Consider the following 19,497-nt stretch of genomic DNA (forward strand, 5'->3'; position numbering starts at 1 on the left):
ATTTCTTCTTATAATAGGTTACAGACTATAATCCCATAGTGTACTACCCGCTCACATATAGTTTGCATTACTGCTGCAATTGAAGTTATTTACGATGCCAAGCAGATGTAAGCAAAAAACCCTGAAATTTAATCACCATTGTGGTATGTATTCATGAATGCAGATTTTGCAGGCTTCATTTATTTTACAAGCTAAGATACCTCTTTCCAGTTTTATTTTGTCCAAGATGTCATTTTTGTCAGCCAGGTCAGATTTTAGTGCGGTCTCGAGCTGTGCAATCTGTAGTTTCAGCTGCTGTTCCTTCAACTTCCACTGTTGTTCGTGGGTCATGTCAAAAGCACTGTAACCAAACATGTGGCATGTGAAGAACTATTGGAAGTAATCCTCCACAGAGAATAATAATTAAAACAAAAAAGCCTTAGTGGCACAGAGACTGCTGTCATCATGTCTCAGGAATTAAGCAAACATATGCTGGTCTGCTGCTGTTGAAACCAAGGCGCCTTGCTCAGGCTGCGGTTAAATCACATGAAAGGGTTTGTGGGATGAGCAAAGGCACTGGCCTTAATTTAGAGATCTAGGGCCAGAAAAAACCTGGCATCACTTGGATCTGCGGGACAAGGAAAGGAATTCAGCTACATACTCCAGAGGAATATATAAATCCAAATTATCCAGCAAAAGGGGAAGGACAGAACCAAACTTTTCAAATACAAACCCGAATATTCCCTCAATATAAATAACCCAATTACCCACCCTCCTGACCTCTTTTTAGGGGTGGTGGAGGATGCAGTATTAAAAGCCAGTTGCTGGTTGAAAGGAAATTAAACCACAAAGCACTAATGCTGGTTATGACTGAAACGTTGTGGCCCATAGAATGATCATTCTACATGTACAATGTGGCTATTTGTTTCACAAAGGAAGATGGCAAAAACCAAATAGTATTACTTAAAAGACGCTATTTTATGTCAAGCATTTGGAAAACAAAATGTGCTTCCACAGATGAGTAAAATAGGAAACGAGAAATGATCAAAAGGGAGTAAAAATATAAAAGAATAGACATTTTTCAAAGGAGATACATTTAGCAATAAGAATGATTAATGAGAAGCAGGATCTTTCAAAAATATCCCTTTCCTGCACAATGGGTAACTTGAATGAGAAAAACCAGCGTGATACCGTTTAACAAGAGATAAAGAAAGTTGAAAATTAAACAAGAGATAAAAAAAGTTGAAAAGTAAATTATCCTATTGTACATTGGATGCATCATAACAAAATCAGGAACAGGTTTAGAAGAGCACTCAGAAACAACAGTAAATATCATAGTACCTTTACAATGCAGAAAGAAGCCATTTGGCTCATCGAGCCTACACCGACAACAATCCCACCCAGGTCCTATCTCCATAACCTCACACACTTACCCTGCAGCCCCCTGACACCAAGCAGCAATTTAGCATGGCCAATCCACTTAACTCACACATCTTTGCACTGTGGGAGGAAACTGGAGCACCCAGAGGAAGCCATGCACACAAGGGGATAACGCGCAAACTCCACACACATAGTGACCCAAGCTGGGAATCGAACCCGGGTCCCTGGCACTGAGGCAGCAGTGCTAACCATTGTGCTACTGTGCTGCCCACACAAAAATGTTGTCTCGGAAAGTAACATTCCTTGGTTAAGACCCTACATGATTTAAAATTTACTTGCAAACAATTTTTTGAGCAAGTACTCTAATTATACACTTGTTATGGTGAACTTCAGCCTGTACCTGTATTTTCATCCACATGTTATTACATTATTGTTTTCTCTTCTACTATATTTTGGATAATTGTAGTTGCCTTATTCTTTACAGCAATAACTGCCATAAAATTCTGACCACAAATGTGGTGCATTTGTTATTTCCTTCAAAGGCTAAAATTTTATTAAACAGTTGCTGGATTATCTCGCCTCCCCATGACGTTTTCTCAACAGCGGGAAGCGATGCACCATTTGCCGGCAGCAAGATCTCCTCTTGCTGACAGTCCCATCACTGTCAATGGGATTTCCCACTGACTCCACCCTATACTGTCGGGAAACACGTGCTGGGGGTGCGCCATTGGTGGGACCAGAGGATCCTGCCAATGTGAAGAGAAGAAAGATTGTGCCCAATATGCCACGCAAGCTATCTCCCTCATAATGCATTGTGGAAAGGAAGCACAATGTAAAATGCAATTGCAATTGCAGAGGATGTATTTCACAAACTGTAAGCAGTATGTGGTTCAGAACAAAGAAAGTAGTTTTGGTATGTGTAAAAGATTGAAATTACCATTTTAAAGTATAGTTAAATTGTCTTTTAACAAAAGAGCTTAATTTGCTTTGATACTTCTATCCAACGGACCTATATATTTTTAAAAAAAGTATAAAGCTAATCTGTACTAAAATGTGTAGACGTACAGTTCAACAGTAAAAATCTTTACATTTAGTGCTAAATGGATGCAATGTAAACAAGAATTTGCAACATTAGGGGCGACTGCCTGCCACGTGTGCGAATGATGACACAGGCGCAAAATCTCACAAGAGTCAGGAAACAAGACTCTTGTTGGCGAGATCTATTTTCCTGATTTTCCCCGCCCCTTGCCGGGGAAGTAATGAGGTTATCGTCCATAACAGGCAGTGATTAGCACTGTTGGCTCACAGTGCCTGACACCCAGGTTTAATTCCAACCTTAGGTTACTGTCTGTGTGGAATTTGCACATTCTCCACATGTTTGCATGGGTTTTCTCTGGGTGCTCCAGTCTCTTCCCACAATCCAAAGATGTGCAGGTCAGGTGGATTGGCCATAGTAAATTGCCCCTTAGTGTCCAAAACTGTGCAGATTAGGTGGATTAGCCATGGTAAAGGTGTAGGATTACAGGAATGGTGGGTAGGTTGGGTAGGATGCTTTTTCGGAGAGTCGGTGCTGACTCAATGGGCTGAATGGTCTCCTTCTACTTCTATAGTTCTATGGGTTTTATACATAGGCACCCAAACCTCTTTTTCCTCCACTGTGCCTTGTTTTTCATTATTGAGAAAAGATTCAATTTATCTTCTTTGGGTCAAAATGGGATAATCTCACATTTCCCTACATTGATCTCCATCAGCCTGTAAAAATGCCAAATTATGGCAGGATTGTGAAGTGGTGGTAATGTCACTGGACTAGTAATCCTGAGGCCCGAGCTAATGATCTGGTGACACAAGTTCAAATCCCAATATGGTAGCTGTTGGATTAGAAATTCAATTAATTTTTAAAAATCTGGAATTGAAAGCTAGTCTCAGTAATGGTGATGATGAAGTTGTCATTGATCGTCATAAAAATCCATATGGCTTGTTAATATCCTTTAGGGAAGGAAATTTGCCACCTTTAGCTGGATTGGCCGAGATGTGACTCCAGACCCAGGCAATGTGGTTGATTCTTAACTGTTCACAACTGATGGGCAGTGCCAGTGATGCCCATGTCAAGAACGATAAAAATAAATTGGCCGAATGTTTTGAAAATAAGAGATATTTTTATCATGTATAGCATACTGATTAAACAAAGATGAACAGTAAATACATGAACCCTGAAATTGAGTGGCGGTCCATTGTATTAATGGTAAATAAAAACAGAAAATATAGGAAATACTCAACTGTACTGGCAGCATCTATGGAAAAAGAAACAAGAGTTAAGGGGTGGGATATTACGGCCTCACTTGTCCTGAAACCATAAAATCCCACCCGAGTTCGACGGATCTTTCCACGATCCACCCCTCGCCTGCTCCAATTCCTGTGGCGGGCGGGGCGGTAAAAGTCTGCCATTATTTCACATCTGTGAACTTTCATCAGAACTATTCTATAAAGGTCACAGACCTGAAACATTAACTCTGCTTTTCTCTCAATAGGTGCTACCAGATCTGCTGACTATTCCCAGCATTTTCTATTTTTCAGATTTCCAGCATCTGCAGCACTTTCTTGCTTTCATAACTGTGCTGGGAGACCAATGCACCCCATCCCCACCCCAAGAAATCTGTGTAAACGACCACATACATTCATGAAAACAAGACAAATAGCACAAAACAAGGAACTAAAATTGTACATTGGAGTACCTGTTGTATAATTTGTCATAGTTTTCCTTCAAAAGATCTCTTTCCTTTTGTAAATCATTGACTCTCTCTTGCAGCTGATCAAAAAAAGTATTACAAATTACAAAGTGACACTCCATTAAATAGACAGGAAACTCAATTCAATTCTGTACACTTAGTTACTATTGTTATATATTAGGTTTCCCTCACTTCAAATTTCTACACCGCTGAGGCTCCATCTGTAGACCTGTCTTGTACAATTGCGGTTTTGTAGCATGATCTACTTTATTGAAATTAGTTGTGGTAGATCTGCCATGAAGTCACTCTCAGTGATTTGAAAATATAATCGAAATTTGTGAGTTTTCAATGTGCTGTTCATACTACTTCCAAAACAGCTGTATTAAAACTAAAAATGATCATTCAAAGATTCTGGATTGAAAAAAAAACTGATTAAATCAATGTCCCTTCAAGAAAGCATTTCAAAGTGACTGACTCAACTGTGATGTACCAGCTTCCAACTCCATCAAATATCAGATAATAAAAGGGGGAATTATAAGCTGTGCTCCATATCTATATTTGGATAATGGTTCTGCACCTCTCTACTTACGTTCCTGTGGTTTAGTATGTTGCTTGAATTCAAAGAGTGAATGAGACTCCAGTAATGTACTCTTCAATATCCATTATTTCACATAATGTTCACTTCTGACCAGTGGAGTATTACTTACTTTCAACGTAATATCAAAAAAAAACTACCTCCACAGCTGTCTTTTGAGAAAGAGAGGTTGAGTGGAGCTGATTTTCAAGAAAAAGGCACTTAGAACGTTCTTCTTTCAGCTGTGCATTCAGTTCATCAACTTTACTCATTAAAGCATCATGACTGGCTTTCATGGTTTTCTGGTTCTGTAAGACAATACATCTTCAATATGGTATAGTGATTGCGCACTACAAACTTAGGTTGTAGACATGCACAGTTTACTTCACAATTAATGATGTCTGATAGTCTATATTATTAAATATTTAATATTAATATAAATCTGTTATTTAACATTCTCCATCTGTGCCACAAAACAAAAACAATATTTTCTTTCTCCGAATGTTGCACTTTATTTTGCACAGGCTTCTCAAATAAAAGACAACGCATTCAATTCAAGCATAGGACTGATGCTATAAAAGTTTCAGCAGCTGAGGAAGAACTTGGACCCCAATTTTCCTTACACAAAATACAAAAACTGTCATGAAAAACTCAATAAATCAATTAAAAAATAGCTCTGAAGAAGTCGTTTAGGACCCAAGGACAGTTAAGCCAGATAGGTTGGTCTGACTTTGTGGAGACTATAAGTTACTGTCCATCAGGTTTCTAAACTTGACAGCTATACCATGCCATGGATTAAAGACCTGTACGTCAGGTACAGGTGACCAAGAATATTCTAAGTTGGACATGAGCTATGCGCATCTCCAACTTGAATTAGATGAGCCTTCCTGGATGTGTGTGAGAATTAATAAACACAAAGGCCTATATGAAAACACTTGCCTGCCTTCATGGTCTCATCCGCATATGTCATTTCAACAGGTCGTGGAGAACATACTGTAGGGTTATCTCAGGTAGCTGTGTACCTGGATGATGTCTTTGTCACAAGAACTTTGGAATGTGAATACTTAGCAAACCTGGAAGAGGTCTTACGGCGATTCTCAGAGGTAGGGGTACACCTGAAAAGGGAAAAATGTGTCTTCCAAACAAGTGCCATAACCTATTTGGGCTATCAGGTGGATAGGAAGGGCCTCCATCCAGTGGAGGACAAGGTAGGGGCCATTAGGAAGGCGCCAACTCCAAGGATTCCCATGGAATTAAAATTCTTCCTGGGGTTAGTGAATCTTTACAGGAAATTTAATCTGAATTTGGCTTCTTTACTGGCCCTCTTGCATACCCCTATGGAAATATCAAAGTTGGTCTTGGAGGGCACCGTAACTGAAACAGCAGCTTTTGGCTTCTATTGGTCTGAAAAGGATCTCATCCTGACAAGCAATGTCTCCCCTTACGGGGTTGGAATGGTACTGGCACATCGCTGGAAAGATGCCTATTGCATATGTATCAAGGACCCTCTCGGATGCTGATCGGAAGTATTCCCAAATCGAGAAAGAGGAGTTGGCAGTTGTCTTCGACATAAAAAATTTCCATCAATATGTCTACGGTAGATGCTCCATCAGAGTAAGTGATCATAACCATTGCTGGGACTTTTGAAGAAGACAAAGCAATACCCCTCATTGCCTCCGCCTGGATACAGCATTGGACTTTGTTACTGGTGGCTTATGAATACCTCGTAGAGAACTGCCTTGGGACCCAGATAGCTAATGCTGATGCACTGAGTCGTCTGCCATTGCTCATCAGCCCGTTTTTGCTATCAGCTGTGAAAGAGGTTGTGATGACCCTCAATTCTTTAGGACACCCTGTCGGTGTCTGCAAGGCAGATCAAGGCCAGGATGCATAAGGAGCCAGTACTATCTAAATTAAAACATATGATATTATATGGGGGATTCAGAGGACAGCCCTCAGATGAAATGAAACTCTGACAAAGAAAGATAAGGTCAGTGTTTAGAATAGTATCATCCTCTGGGGGTCCCCGTATTTGTCCCTTGCTCAGGGCAATGTCCAATACTTACGGAATTACACCATGGCCACCCTGGGATTTCAAAAATGAAAATACTAGCCAAGAGCTCCACATGGTGGCTTGGCCTTGATGCAAACATTACTGACTAGGTCAGACATAGCGAGTCATGCCAGGAGAACCAAAAATACCCCCTTAGCTTCCATACATCAATGGGAGTGGCCTGTTAGCACTGGGTGCAAATGCATGTGGACTTCGCTGGGCCTTTAATAGATTGCACATTCTTAATTATGGTTGATGCGCAATCCAAATGGTTGGAGATACATTGCATGAACTCCACCACGTCCCATGCTACCAGTGAGAAACTACGACAAAGGTTTTGCATGAACGGGGTACCTTTAAGTCCTGGTTTTTGACAATTGCACTGCCTTTTCTAGCACTGAGTTTCAGACCTTTATGCTTTTCAATGGAATCAAACACATTAGGACAGCACCCTATCATCCGTCATCTAATCAGTTGACTCAATGGGCAGTGCAGACTTTTAAGCTCGACATGAAGGAGCAACCTGCAGCATCCACAGTGAACAAACTGGCACGATTTTTATTCAACTCTAGTACTACCTCTCACATAAGGACAGGAATCGTTCCAGTGGAATTGTTAATAAGACAGAGGCTTTAGAAAAAATTAAGCCTACTGTTCCCAAAACTGGCTGGGAGGGTGGAGTCTCAACAAGAGAGTCAGAAGAAAAACTATGATTCTGCAAGGACAGAAATAACATTCAAAACCAGTGACCCAGTCCAAGTGAGGAAATTTGGGGATGGTCTCAGTTGGGCCCCTGGGATCATAACAGAAAAAACAGGGCCCATGTCTTATAAGGTCCAAGTGCAGGGCAAAATTGTTAGAAGTACCTGGAACCATCTCAGGAGTAGGGAGCCCATGCCATTGCAGGCCTCACTACCAGCCAAGGGGACAATCACTACCAGCATCAAGCCATCACTGGAAGCCGACCCTACGCCTGTCCTCTGGGTGATGAGGACACGGATTCCAAAATGGAAGCGGAAGAGACTGGCACCCCAATTGAAACAAGACCTCATGAAAAACCAGCGTTAGTGCCTTTATGGTGCTCCCTTTGGAAGTGAAGGTCTCCGATCCACTTCAAATTCCCAGATTTGGTCCTGCCTCCAATTGACCCCAGGCCGATCGCCAAGTGGTGGAAAAGGCCCACCCGTGATGGGGTGCTAGGGAAGAAATGGACTTGAGGGGGAAGGGATGTTAAGATGGCCACAGAGGATCATCAATTGATCTCTCTGTGGGACTCATAGAGCATGAGCTCCACGATTAAGCAAGGGAAGGCTCGCCCAATTGGGAAGGAGCAGTGGCGAGTTTAAAATCAGCTGGCATCATTCAGGACAGCAGTCTAAGGACTCCGAGGCTTGATCTGTACACTGTAGCTGCAGAAGCGGTACTTTATGCACTTTTTAAATACAGGGTGATGTTGATGAAAGACTGGCCTCAACGAGATTATTACAATAACATTACATAAGAAACAGATTGGGCCTCATTCTTCAACCTCACCGACAGCTAGGATTTGGCTAAGCGCCAAATTCTCCATACTCGCTGACAGCAGTAGTGGGGCGTGAATGGCCGGAGAATTCTGGCCATTTTGTTTTAGATGCAGCCATGTTGCCTATGATGGTTTAACTCTTACCTCTTGAATTTGCAAAAACTTTCCCTCCAAGACAGTAAGTGCAGCTCCTTTTTCCACAAGTTGCTTTTGTAGCTTTATCATCTCCACATTGTCTCTGATTGCTGTTCTATAAGGAGAAAAAAGTATTATGCATCATATCATGGACAATGCAGAATGGAGAAGGATAGATTTTTCTTTCTGGCATAATCCCTTTTTAATCACACAATTTTTCCTTCTAGCCTCTAAGGAGTCAAACTTAACCTCTATTTATCTGTAGAAAATACAATTGTTAAATTTTTAAAATCTGATAAACAGAGAGGGAAGATATTTGAATAGAAATATACATTTTCTAAACCTCTGAAGATTGGCATGTCAGTCAGAGGTTTGGTCATTTTTAACTGCAGCCTCTATACTTGACACTCTCTATACTTCCCGCTGCCTCGGAAAAGCAGCCAGCATAATTAAGGACCCCACGCACCTTGGACATACTCTCTTCTACCTTCTTCCACCGGGAAAACGGTACAAAGGTCTGAGGACACATACCAACCAACTCAAAAACAGCTTTTCCCTGTTGCCATCAGACTTTTGAATAGACCTACCTCGCATTAAGTTGATCTTTCTCTACACCCTAGCTATGTCTGTAACACTACATTCTGCACTCTCTCTTTCCTTCCCCATGCATGGTATGCTTTGTCTGTATAATGCAAAGAAAACAATACTTTTCACTGCATACGAATACATGTGACAGTAATAAATCAAATCAAATAACTGAGGATAGAATAGCGCTTTAGTGGACTTTCCTAATGTTCATACCATATTGGCTTGTCATGTAAAATGTTAATAGTGCAAGGGATTTTTAAAATAAACACTGTCTGTAACACGGTTATGCTGGTATGTACCACTTTAGCAAGCTCAATTGTCTCATGAAATTGACCCTAATGGTTAATGGAAAATGGAAGCATTTTGAGAAATTTACTGGAGTACTAGGTATTTCAGCAACTCTGAAAGATAACTGGAAATGTTACTGCCAGCACACCTACTGTCCCTTTAAATTGCCATTTTAGGAGCAACGATTTGATTATTTTAAAAGTACTTAAAATGATAAAAAGCAGAGGCAGGAGAAATAAGGAAAGAGTAGAGAGTTCAGCAAATTATCATTTCATCTCCAGGACTTGGCTTAAAAGTTAATCCAGGCTGATAAGCCAGAAGCTTTCTTTCTTTCACAGCTGCGAAAATGCTGGGTGAAATGTATTTGGCCAGTTCCAGACCAGTCCTAGTTGTTGATTAGGCAAAGGATGAATTCTGATTGTAAATGGATACAAATTAGATGTCTCAGTCTGAGACTCCATAATAATAACTACTGGCAGCAATGGAAATGTCCTACTGATGTAGTGGGGAATGATATTCTGTGATTGGAGTTGACTTCTGTTAGCAATGCCAAGAGGGAAAGGAAACCTTTGCTCTATAACTGGCTTATGATGTCCCTCTTCTCAGTGTTTTTCACCTTGACACTAAATGACATAATCACAAAAGGTGTAACATGTCCAAAGCTGATATTCTGACCTGGGGAGGGAAATATTATTCCCCAAAATGTAAACTAATAAAGCAGAGATGTTGGCCGGAATTTTACTGCCTCGCCTGCCACGGGAATCGTTGAGGGGCAGACAATGAAAAGGTCCGTTGACCTCGAGTGGGATTTTACGGTTTCAGAATGAGCAAGGCCGTAAAATCCCACCAGTTTTCTCCAAAAAATTAAATATTTTGTGAGGTGTTTTTGTTTACATAGCATTGATATGAAGATCGGATGTTAGACAGTGCTTAAGGGCAGATTGCTTGTATTTGCCTCAAGGCAGATTTGTTGTGCATTATAAGACCATGGCATACAAGATGTTCTGTACCAAATTCTATTTAGTATCTGTTCAATATACCAACTGGTTCAGCCAGGTAATTACTGGAATTTTGAGCAGTGCTTCCTCAATCTATTTTGAATATTTCTCAGCAGTGAATCAAAAAAATAAATATGTTGAACATTCTGATCAGATGGTTATGCCATACAGTTCTGTGTGAAAAAATAATGATCTTTGACAAATTCAAACAGCAAATAATCTATCTTGTTACATGTTTCTAAAGGACATAAATATATACATGATGAGGAAATCTCAAACACATGTAAGAAAAAGTCAATCAATCTTTTGCCTTGCCAAATTCATTACATATTTTATGTTTTTTTGACAAATAAGATTACAAAATTATGATAGAAAAAGACATTAAAGAAAAAGGAAGAGACATCTGCAAGCCACCTGAAGATGCAAGGCGTGGTCTTGTTTATGATCTGAAATCTAACAGTGCCTTATAGGTTTTTGTGGAACAAGATATTAAAAAAGCAAGCAATCTAAAAATAAGGATAACGCCCATTGTACAAGGATGTGAGCTGGATGCACAAGTGCCCATCGGAAGCAATCTTGACAATCATGTCAAAGACAATGTAATTGTTTCTCCATATAGTGCTGGCAGCATAACATGGAAGAATGTTACCACTTGTGGAGTTGGGGGTGATATTTTGATGGAACCTTTTATTCTACACAACTAATTTGCAAAAAGCTCCACACAAAAAATTACATTTCATAAAATGAGAACCTACAACATTTTGTTTCAATACATTTGAATAAAATGTAAAGAAATCTCACAGATGGATAATTTACAAATATCTAGTTGCAAGAGGTATAATGAACATTGTATTCTTTGAGGTTTAGTTTAGCAAATTTCTAAAATCTTTACTGCCTTTTAACTTTGCAGCATTGCTATGTTTGTCTGTCTGGGAGGGCCAGACAATCAAACCTTTTCATATCATGTTGGATTCAGGCATTTATATTCCTGGACTTAGGTGTCTCGAGGTGCAAGGGCCTTGTCTCACCATTTTCTCTGTCTTGGGCATTGCCATTCAAATTGATATCCTTGCTTTATAGTAATAGATTAACTTCATCTATTTTGTTCTGTACATTAAGCTCCAATGTTGACTTGAGATTATCATTTAAGAATTCATAACTTGTTATTATCCATTTGCCTGCTTTCACAAGTTAAAATAACTTACAGGCCTTTAATAAAATTTGAAAAAAGGTTTGTGTCCATATGCAAGCTTTTATGTACTTTTTTATGCTCTGTAAATTATTGTATTGATCTGATTTTTGATCAATAAATATGTGCCAGCAGTAAAAAGGAATTTCTGGTTAAGTTTCTTGCACAAGAACCATAAAGCAAAGACATACACATCTTCTAAAACTTTCTATAAGAAAAGGAAATGAAAAATGTGTGGAACATATGGCTGCAGAATGTTTTTCACTGAGAGCTGTATATGGCAGCACAACAAAACAGTATTCCTTTTCAAATTTCTATAATGTTTACATGTAATAAACAAATAAAAGTGGTGTGCTAATCTCAACTTAATTACTGTGGTTATTTGGTCGAACACATTGTTGCATAATTCCTTCTCTCTCTGGAATGAGCAATTTGAACAGTAACTATGAGTTATCATGTGCCATGCCGTAGAACGCTGGAGAGTGATGTACTTGTCTAACCCCTCACTAGCAACATTCTGTCCCATTATTTGCAATTAAATTTATGATGCATTATACAATTTTGGAGTTAAAAAGAAACAGCCTTTATGTCGATTTCAGATTGGTTCTATATTGTCAAAGAAATAAAATGAAAGGACAACAGCTATCTTGCCCTTTGCAACAGTTTTAAAATCCCATTGATGCAATATGGGCTATATTAGAGTCCATTTGGCCTTTTCAATCAAACACATCAGTCACAGGAGCCAGGTTCACACTACTTCAGCTTTTTGAGGGATGCAGTTGCTGAACCAATGCAAAGCAAATTTTTAACGTAAAAAATAACCTCGAAGGTAGTCTTGGTTATCTTTTAAGCTTCTAATGTTAAAACAAGCCAAATGTCTCTTTATCAATAACGTTCTGAAATCACCTGCCTCTTGTGACTTCTCACATTTTACAGCCCCAATGCTGGTTGATCACCTTTCTCCATTTCCTACTGCCAGTCACCCATTCCTCTTCTAATCCTACTGCATCTTAGTCACATGTCACTGTTCCTTTCCATCTAGCTTTAGGCCTTTTGTCTCCTTCTTCTTGGAAGTCCCATCTCCATTATCCACCAACAAATGACCATACCCATTTCAACTTCTTCTTGGCTACTTTTTTTAATGCTCTCACAATCTTCACTGACCCCCTGATGTAACTGGTTCTTGTTGCTGTCCTTTCTCATCAGTCAACAAATCCATCTCAGCATCTGCATCTAATTAGTATCCAATCATTGTTTCCCTCTTCTTGATGTTGCCCAAGTTTCTGCACTATATAGAACAAGTTTGGTTTCAACTGTCTTGTAGATTTTTCCTTTCAGTTTCAGTGACACTTTTCTATCACATAACTTTCTGAAATTGACACACTAAAATACCCAGTAAGCAAACATTTTTGTTTAGGCAAAAATTAATTCTTCTGCCAAATGAGTATACCAAAAGAAAACCACTTTCACTGTTACAACTTAAAATCTTTTTGATGTGTGTCATCTGGCATTGTATACTATAAGGTAATAAATAGTGTTAGTTTATAATCAATATTAGAAAATTTGATTAATTGAATTAGCAAATAATTTGCAATACTGCTGGATTTGCTTTAAAATCAAAGGCAATAAGCAGTATTGTAACCTACCGCTGTCATACTTCAGGAAACATGTGAAATGAATCTGTTTAGAAGGGACAGCAAAAAGGTTTGATTGTGCAGAAAATCTATAAGTAGTAAAGCATAACTTATATAATTGGACATTAATAGATAAGGAACATATGGTAAGGCAGGCAGACAGCCAAGCTACTTACTTTAGTTATAAAATATTGTATTTAAATAATGCAGCATTACATGGAGCACATGCACAAATCATAGATCTATGTTCAAAGTTGGACCACAACAACAATAAAAAACTTTATTTTAATAAAGGCAAATACTTTGACTTTATTTCATAGCAACATAAAATTTTGGATAACTACCAGTTCTTAAAAAAGAAAGCCAAACCAATGTGGTCAAGTCAGTACACAAAGCAAATTTACATTAGATTTATTAGTATTTCAAAGGATATTTCCCCTAGCTATTAATTTAAAGGTTATCAGAACCATTGGGGCGAGTGGGCGGGGGGCGGGGAAGGGGGGGTAGAGTGAGTTCTGTGATGACTAAATAGTCCAATCCTGGAGTCACAGACTCTGCCACAGGCGGGGCAGGTGGTACCTGATGAGTTGTGTGGGTAGGACATTCTAGATTCTGCATACACTTTCCACTGTTTATGCTTGGCCTCCAAATGCTCCACTCGCTGATGCTCGAAGTGGTTGTTGTCCTCGCAAATGCTTCGTCTCCAGTAAAGGGCAAACAATTCCCACATGTCAGTGGGGATGTTTCACTTATTATAAAACAGAACCTCAAAGGCAATAACCTCTGTGTCATTATTTAAGCCATGAGCAAAATAGGAATATACCGTTGGAACAGTCTTCACCTGACCCGTGCTGGAACCTGTGTTCTCGTGAGTTGTATGGAAAGGGGTTTAACCTAAATAGTAGGGGTGAAGATCAGGTGAGAGAAGATGTGATAAATTAAAGAGAAAGGACGAGACAAAAGAGAAAGGTAGCAATCAGGGAATTGACAATCTGAGTGTGGCAGGAAGAGACAGAGTATACAAACTTAAGAGTGCACCAGCAGATAAGGCTAGAATTGTGAAAACAATAAAGAACACATTATTAAAGGCACTCTATTTGAATGCACATAACATTCACAACAAAGTAGGTGAATTGACGGCACAAATGGAAGTGAACAGGTATGATCTAATTACCATTCTGGGGGATGTGGCTACAGGGCAACGAAGGCTGGGAACTGAATGTTCAGTGGTATGCCAACATTTAGGAAAGATAGGAAAAAAGGAAAAGGAGGTGGGACAGTGTTGTCAATAAAGGATGAGATCAGTAAGTTAATGAGAGAGGATCTTAGATGGGTAGGTCAAGATGTAGAATCAGTTTCAGTGAAGCTAAGAAACAACAAAGGATAGCAAACATTTGGAGGAGTTGTTTATTGGCAATCAAACAGTAGTGGTGATGTAGGGCATGGTATAACGCAGGAAATTAGAGAAGTGTATATAACAAGGGTAATACAGTAATCATGGGGAACTCCAAACAGCACAAGAACTTAGGAGCAGGAATAGATCATATAGTCAACCGAGCCCATTCAATATGATCATGGCTGCTCATCCATTCCAATGTCTTTTTCCCACACTATCTCCATATCCCTCTCTGTTATTGGCATTTAGAAATCTGTCCGTCTCTATTTTAAACATACTCAATGACTGAGCTTCCACAATACACTAGGGTAGAGAATTCCAAAGATTCACAACACTCTGAGCAAAAATATTTCTCCTCATCTCGGTCCTCAGGGCTTTCCTCTTGCGTTGAAATGGTGTCCTTTGGTTCTACACTCCCAAACCAGGGGAAACTTCTTGGCTGCATTAACCCTGTCTATCCCTTTCAGTAGCACTAATGCTGTGGAGGCCAAATTCCTGGAATGTATACAAGATGGTTTTCTAGAATGGCATGTTGAGGAACCAAGTGAAGAACAGGCTATTTTAGATCTGGTACTGTGCAATGAGAAAGGGCCAATTAATAATCTTGTTATACAGGGGCCTGTAGCAATGCGTGACTATAAAATGATAGAATTTTACATTAAGCTTGAAAGTGACATAGTTCCATCTGAAATTGGGATCTTAAAACTAAACAAAAAAAAACAAACGTAATGGGGAGCAAATTGGCTGTGGTAGGTTGGGGAACTACTTTAAAACATATGATGGTAGACAGGCAATGGCTAGCATTCAAAGAACTAATGCATGGGGGCCGATTTTACCATTTTGAATATAAGTGCTGAATCTGGGCGTAATTCAGATCCGACTTGGAAACCTGTTCCCAGGTGCCCCCATACACACTTAGCCTGAAAAAAAAAGAAATTGCGAGTCTTTATTGCACTGTGGGTGGGGCTTATCATGCCCAAAATGCTGCAGCTCTGATCAGAGCCTTCAACTGTGCATGTGCAGTGAAAAAAAAATTGAAAAACGTTCCCCTGTCACATCGCTCCCGGGCTGCAAAAAGCAGATAAAGCACAAAGCGGCCCGGTAGCGATGACCCCCACAGACATCGCCCCAGCCCCACAACATAACTGTCTCCCTTATACACCCACCACCCCCCGCTACCCAGACTGATCGTGACCCCCTGCCCCCCACCGATGCCTGCAGAGTGGCAGCGGACCCCCCTGCCCCCACCACCAGAGATCCATCTGGCCTGCCTCCCTCCTCCTCCCACTCCCCCACCAAAGAGCAATATGGCACTCCCTGCTCCCCTCCCCCACCCCCCGCCAGAGAACCATTTGCCACCCCCCCCACCCCTACCTGAGAATGATTGGGCCTCCCTCCCCCCTCACCAAAGAATGATCGGGCCTCCCTCCTTCCCCCCTACCAGAAAATGATCTGGCCCTTCCTCTCTCCTCGCAACAGAGAACGATCTGGCCTCCCCCCTCCCCCTCCCACCAGAGAATGATCTGGCCCTCCCTCCTTCCCCCCACACCAGAGAATGATCTGGCCCTCCCTCCTCCCCCACCAGAGAGTGATCTGGCCTTCCTCCTCCCCTCCCCCCGACCAAAGAACCATCTGGCCTTCCCCCACCAAAGAACCATCTGGCTCCCACCTCCCCCCCCACCAGAGATACCTGACCCGCCTCCTCCTGCCCCCCTCCCACCAAAGAATGATCTGGCCCACCTCCCCCACCCCCCCATCACCAATCTGAGTTAGAGAGCCATTGGAAGCTCTGAACGTACCTCTTCAGAAGCTGGAGCGCCCAAAACAGACCTTTGCCGAGCATGTCTGTTTCGCGCCGCATCTGGACGGGCGAACGCGATGGTAAAGGGGGAAATGCAGGTAAGATTGGGCGTCCAGCTCATTAAGTCAATTTAAATGCATGCAAATGCTTTTAAATTCCGATCGCGGTCATTTTCGGGTCTTGGTAAAGTGGGGATCTGCGCTGATGCAGGCTTGGATCGTGCTATTCGCCTCACGCCCGACTTTACCAAGTTTCCGCGCCCAAAGGGCGCAAGGCAATGGTAAAATCGGGCCCGTGGTTTATAACAAATTTGCATTCCTTTGAGGCACAGAGGCAAAGGTAGGAATTAGGGAATTGACAATTTGAGTGTGGCAGGAAGAGAGAGTATACAAACTTAAGAGTACATCAGCAGATAGGGCTAGAGGTTGTGAAAACAATAAAAATGACAGGATTAAAGGCACTCTATCTGAATGCACATATCATTCACAACAAGGGATTTACAGCACAAATGGGAGTGAACAGGTATGATCTAATTATCATTAAAGAGATGTGGCTGCAGAGCAACAGAGGCTGGGGATTACCAATTTAAGATCCTCTCTCACTAATTTACTGATCTCAGCCTTTATTGACAAAACTATCCCACCCCCTTTTCGCCTATCCTTCCTAAATGTTGAATACCCTTGAACATTCAGCACCCAGCCTTGTTGCATTTTACAATTCAGCAAATGAGGACCAAGAAAATGATAAAGAAAGAAAAAATGGAACTTGAAAGTAAACTGGTAAGAAGCATAAAACACAAGCTGTAAAAAGGATAAGATTCACAAAGACAAAAGGGGGCCTACTACAGGCAGAGAGAGAAGAGTTTTTTATTCTTTTATGGGACATAGGCATCGCTGGCTGAACCAATATTTTTAGTGCCCATCCCAATTGCCCAAGGGCTTTTAGAGCACATGGGATTGGGGGTAATATACTGGCATGGACTGAGAATTGGTTAATGGACAGAAAACAGAGAATATGAATAAATGGGTCATTCTCAGGTTAGCAGGCTGTGAATAGTGGGATACCACAAAAGATCAATGCTGGGGCCCCAGCCAATCACAATCTATATCAATGATTTGAATGTGGGGACCAAATGTAATATTTCCATGTTTGCTGATGACACAACACAAAACTAGGTGGGAATGTGAATTGTGAAGAGGATACAAAGAGGCTTCAAGGGGCTCTAGACAGACTAAATGAGTGGGCAAACACATGGCAGATGGAATTTTTATTGCCCATCCCAACTGCCCAATGATGTCTACGTCCCGTGAAAGAATACCAACAATAAAGAATAGAAATTCAAAAGGGAGATTAAGGAAATGGCAGAAAAATGAAATAAATGCTCTATGTCTGTCTTCATGGAGGAAGATAAAGTTAAAATTTTAAAGTTTATTTATTAGTCACAAGTAAGGATTACATTAAGACTGCAATGAAGTTATTGCGAAATTCCCCTAGTCGCCACACTCCGGCGCTTGTTCGGGATCAATGCACCTAACCAGCACGTCTTTCAGATTGTGGGAGGAAATTGGAGTACCCAGAGGAAACCCACGCAGACACGGGGAGAACGCGCAAACTCCACACTGACAGTGACCCAAGCCGGGAATCGAACCCAGGTCCCTGGTGCTGTGAGGCAGCAGTGCTAACCACTGTGCCATCGTGCCGCCCATACAAAAAACTTCCAAGAAATACCAGAGAACCAAGGGACGAGTGAGAATGAAGAACTGAAAGAAATTTGTATTGAGAAGGCAGTATTGGAGAAATCAATGGGACCGCAAAATTGTTAAATCCCTTGGACCTGATGATATTGATCTCAGGGTGATGAAAGAGGTGGTTGTAGAAACAGTGGAAATGTTGGTGGTCACCTTTCAAAATTCTATAGATTCTGGAATGATTCCTGCAGATTGGAAGATAGCAAATGTAATCGTTTTATTTAAGAAAGGACTAAATGAGAAAACAGGGAATTACAGACATGTTAGCCTAACATCAGTAGTAGGAAATATGCTAGAATCTATAGTAAAGGATGTGATAACAGGATACCTACAATAGAATGATAGGATTGGGCAGAGTCAAAATGGATGTATGAAATGGAAATCATGTTTAACAAATCTGTTGGGAGTTTTTCCATACAAGAGGTTAGTCAGCAAAATTAGAGGACATGGGATTGGGGGTAATATACTCGCATGGACTGAGAATTGGTTAATGAACAAAAATAGAAAATATGAATAAATGGGTCATTTCTCAGCTGTGAATAGTGGGATACCACAAAGATCAATGCTTGGGCACCATCCAAACACAATCTATATCAATGATTTGGATGTGGGGACCAAATGTAATATTTCCAAGTCTGCTGATTATATAACACAAAACTGGGTGGGAATGTGAGTTGTGAGGAGAATGCAAAGAGGCTTCAAGGTGCTTTAGACAGACTAAATGAGTGGGCAAATACATGGCAGATGGAATATGGAAAGATGGCAGGAATTGCACTTGTTGCCTTTCCCTAACTGCCCTTGAAGTAAATAGCTTGCAGGGCCATTTCAGAAGGCAATTAAGAGTCAAAATCTGGAGTTATATTTTGGCCAGACGGGTTTAAGGCGGCAGATTTCCTCCCCTGGAGGACATGAACAGAATGGGTGTTTACAATAATCTGGTTGTTTCATGATTATTATTGAGAATTGAAAAATCCTTTTCATTCTTATTCATTAATCCCAAGATTTAAAAGTGCTTAATTTTTATATGAATATATTGGATCATTAGATAACTTCTGACCTTCCCACTGCTGTGATTAAACTGGTTCTGGCTTTGAAATTAATAGATTATCTCCCCATGTTTGACCCACTGCAATCATCCACAACAGAGACTTGAGCACAAAATCTGTATTGTCACTGAGTGCAGTGCTGAGGCTGTTGCACATTCTGACATTCAAATGAGACATGGAACTGAGACCCCAGAGGACAGCAGCAGATTACTCTCCATGTCCTGGCCAATACACATCCTAAGAAGTCTCACAACACCAGGTTAAAGTCCAACAGGTTTATTTGGTAGCAAAAGCCACTAGCTTTCGGAGTGCTCGCTGCTCCTTTGTCAGGTGAGTGGGATTTCAGTTCACAAACAGGGCATCTCAAGACACAAACACAATTTACAAAATAATGGTTGGAATGCAAGTCTTTACAGGTAATCAAGTCTTAAAGGTACAGA

The 19,497-nt window shown here is 40.7% G+C and overlaps 1 protein-coding gene across 1 annotated transcript in view; it reads right to left on the bottom strand.

Annotated features, from left to right (window-relative positions):
* The window catches only part of rpgrip1l (RPGRIP1 like), a 213,131-nt gene that overhangs the window by 128,240 nt on the left and 65,394 nt on the right, over window positions 1-19,497 (bottom strand). The window contains exons 7-10 of the mRNA XM_078210885.1: window positions 8,379-8,484; window positions 4,821-4,967; window positions 4,092-4,165; window positions 201-340 (exon numbers count right to left, since the gene is read on the bottom strand). Coding sequence (XP_078067011.1) covers window positions 201-340; window positions 4,092-4,165; window positions 4,821-4,967; window positions 8,379-8,484 — 467 coding nt within the window. The remainder of the gene's footprint in view (window positions 1-200; window positions 341-4,091; window positions 4,166-4,820; window positions 4,968-8,378; window positions 8,485-19,497) is intronic.

The sequence above is a fragment of the Mustelus asterias genome, chromosome 4 (assembly GCF_964213995.1).
Source record: "Mustelus asterias chromosome 4, sMusAst1.hap1.1, whole genome shotgun sequence".
Taxonomy (NCBI): Eukaryota; Metazoa; Chordata; class Chondrichthyes; order Carcharhiniformes; family Triakidae; genus Mustelus; species Mustelus asterias.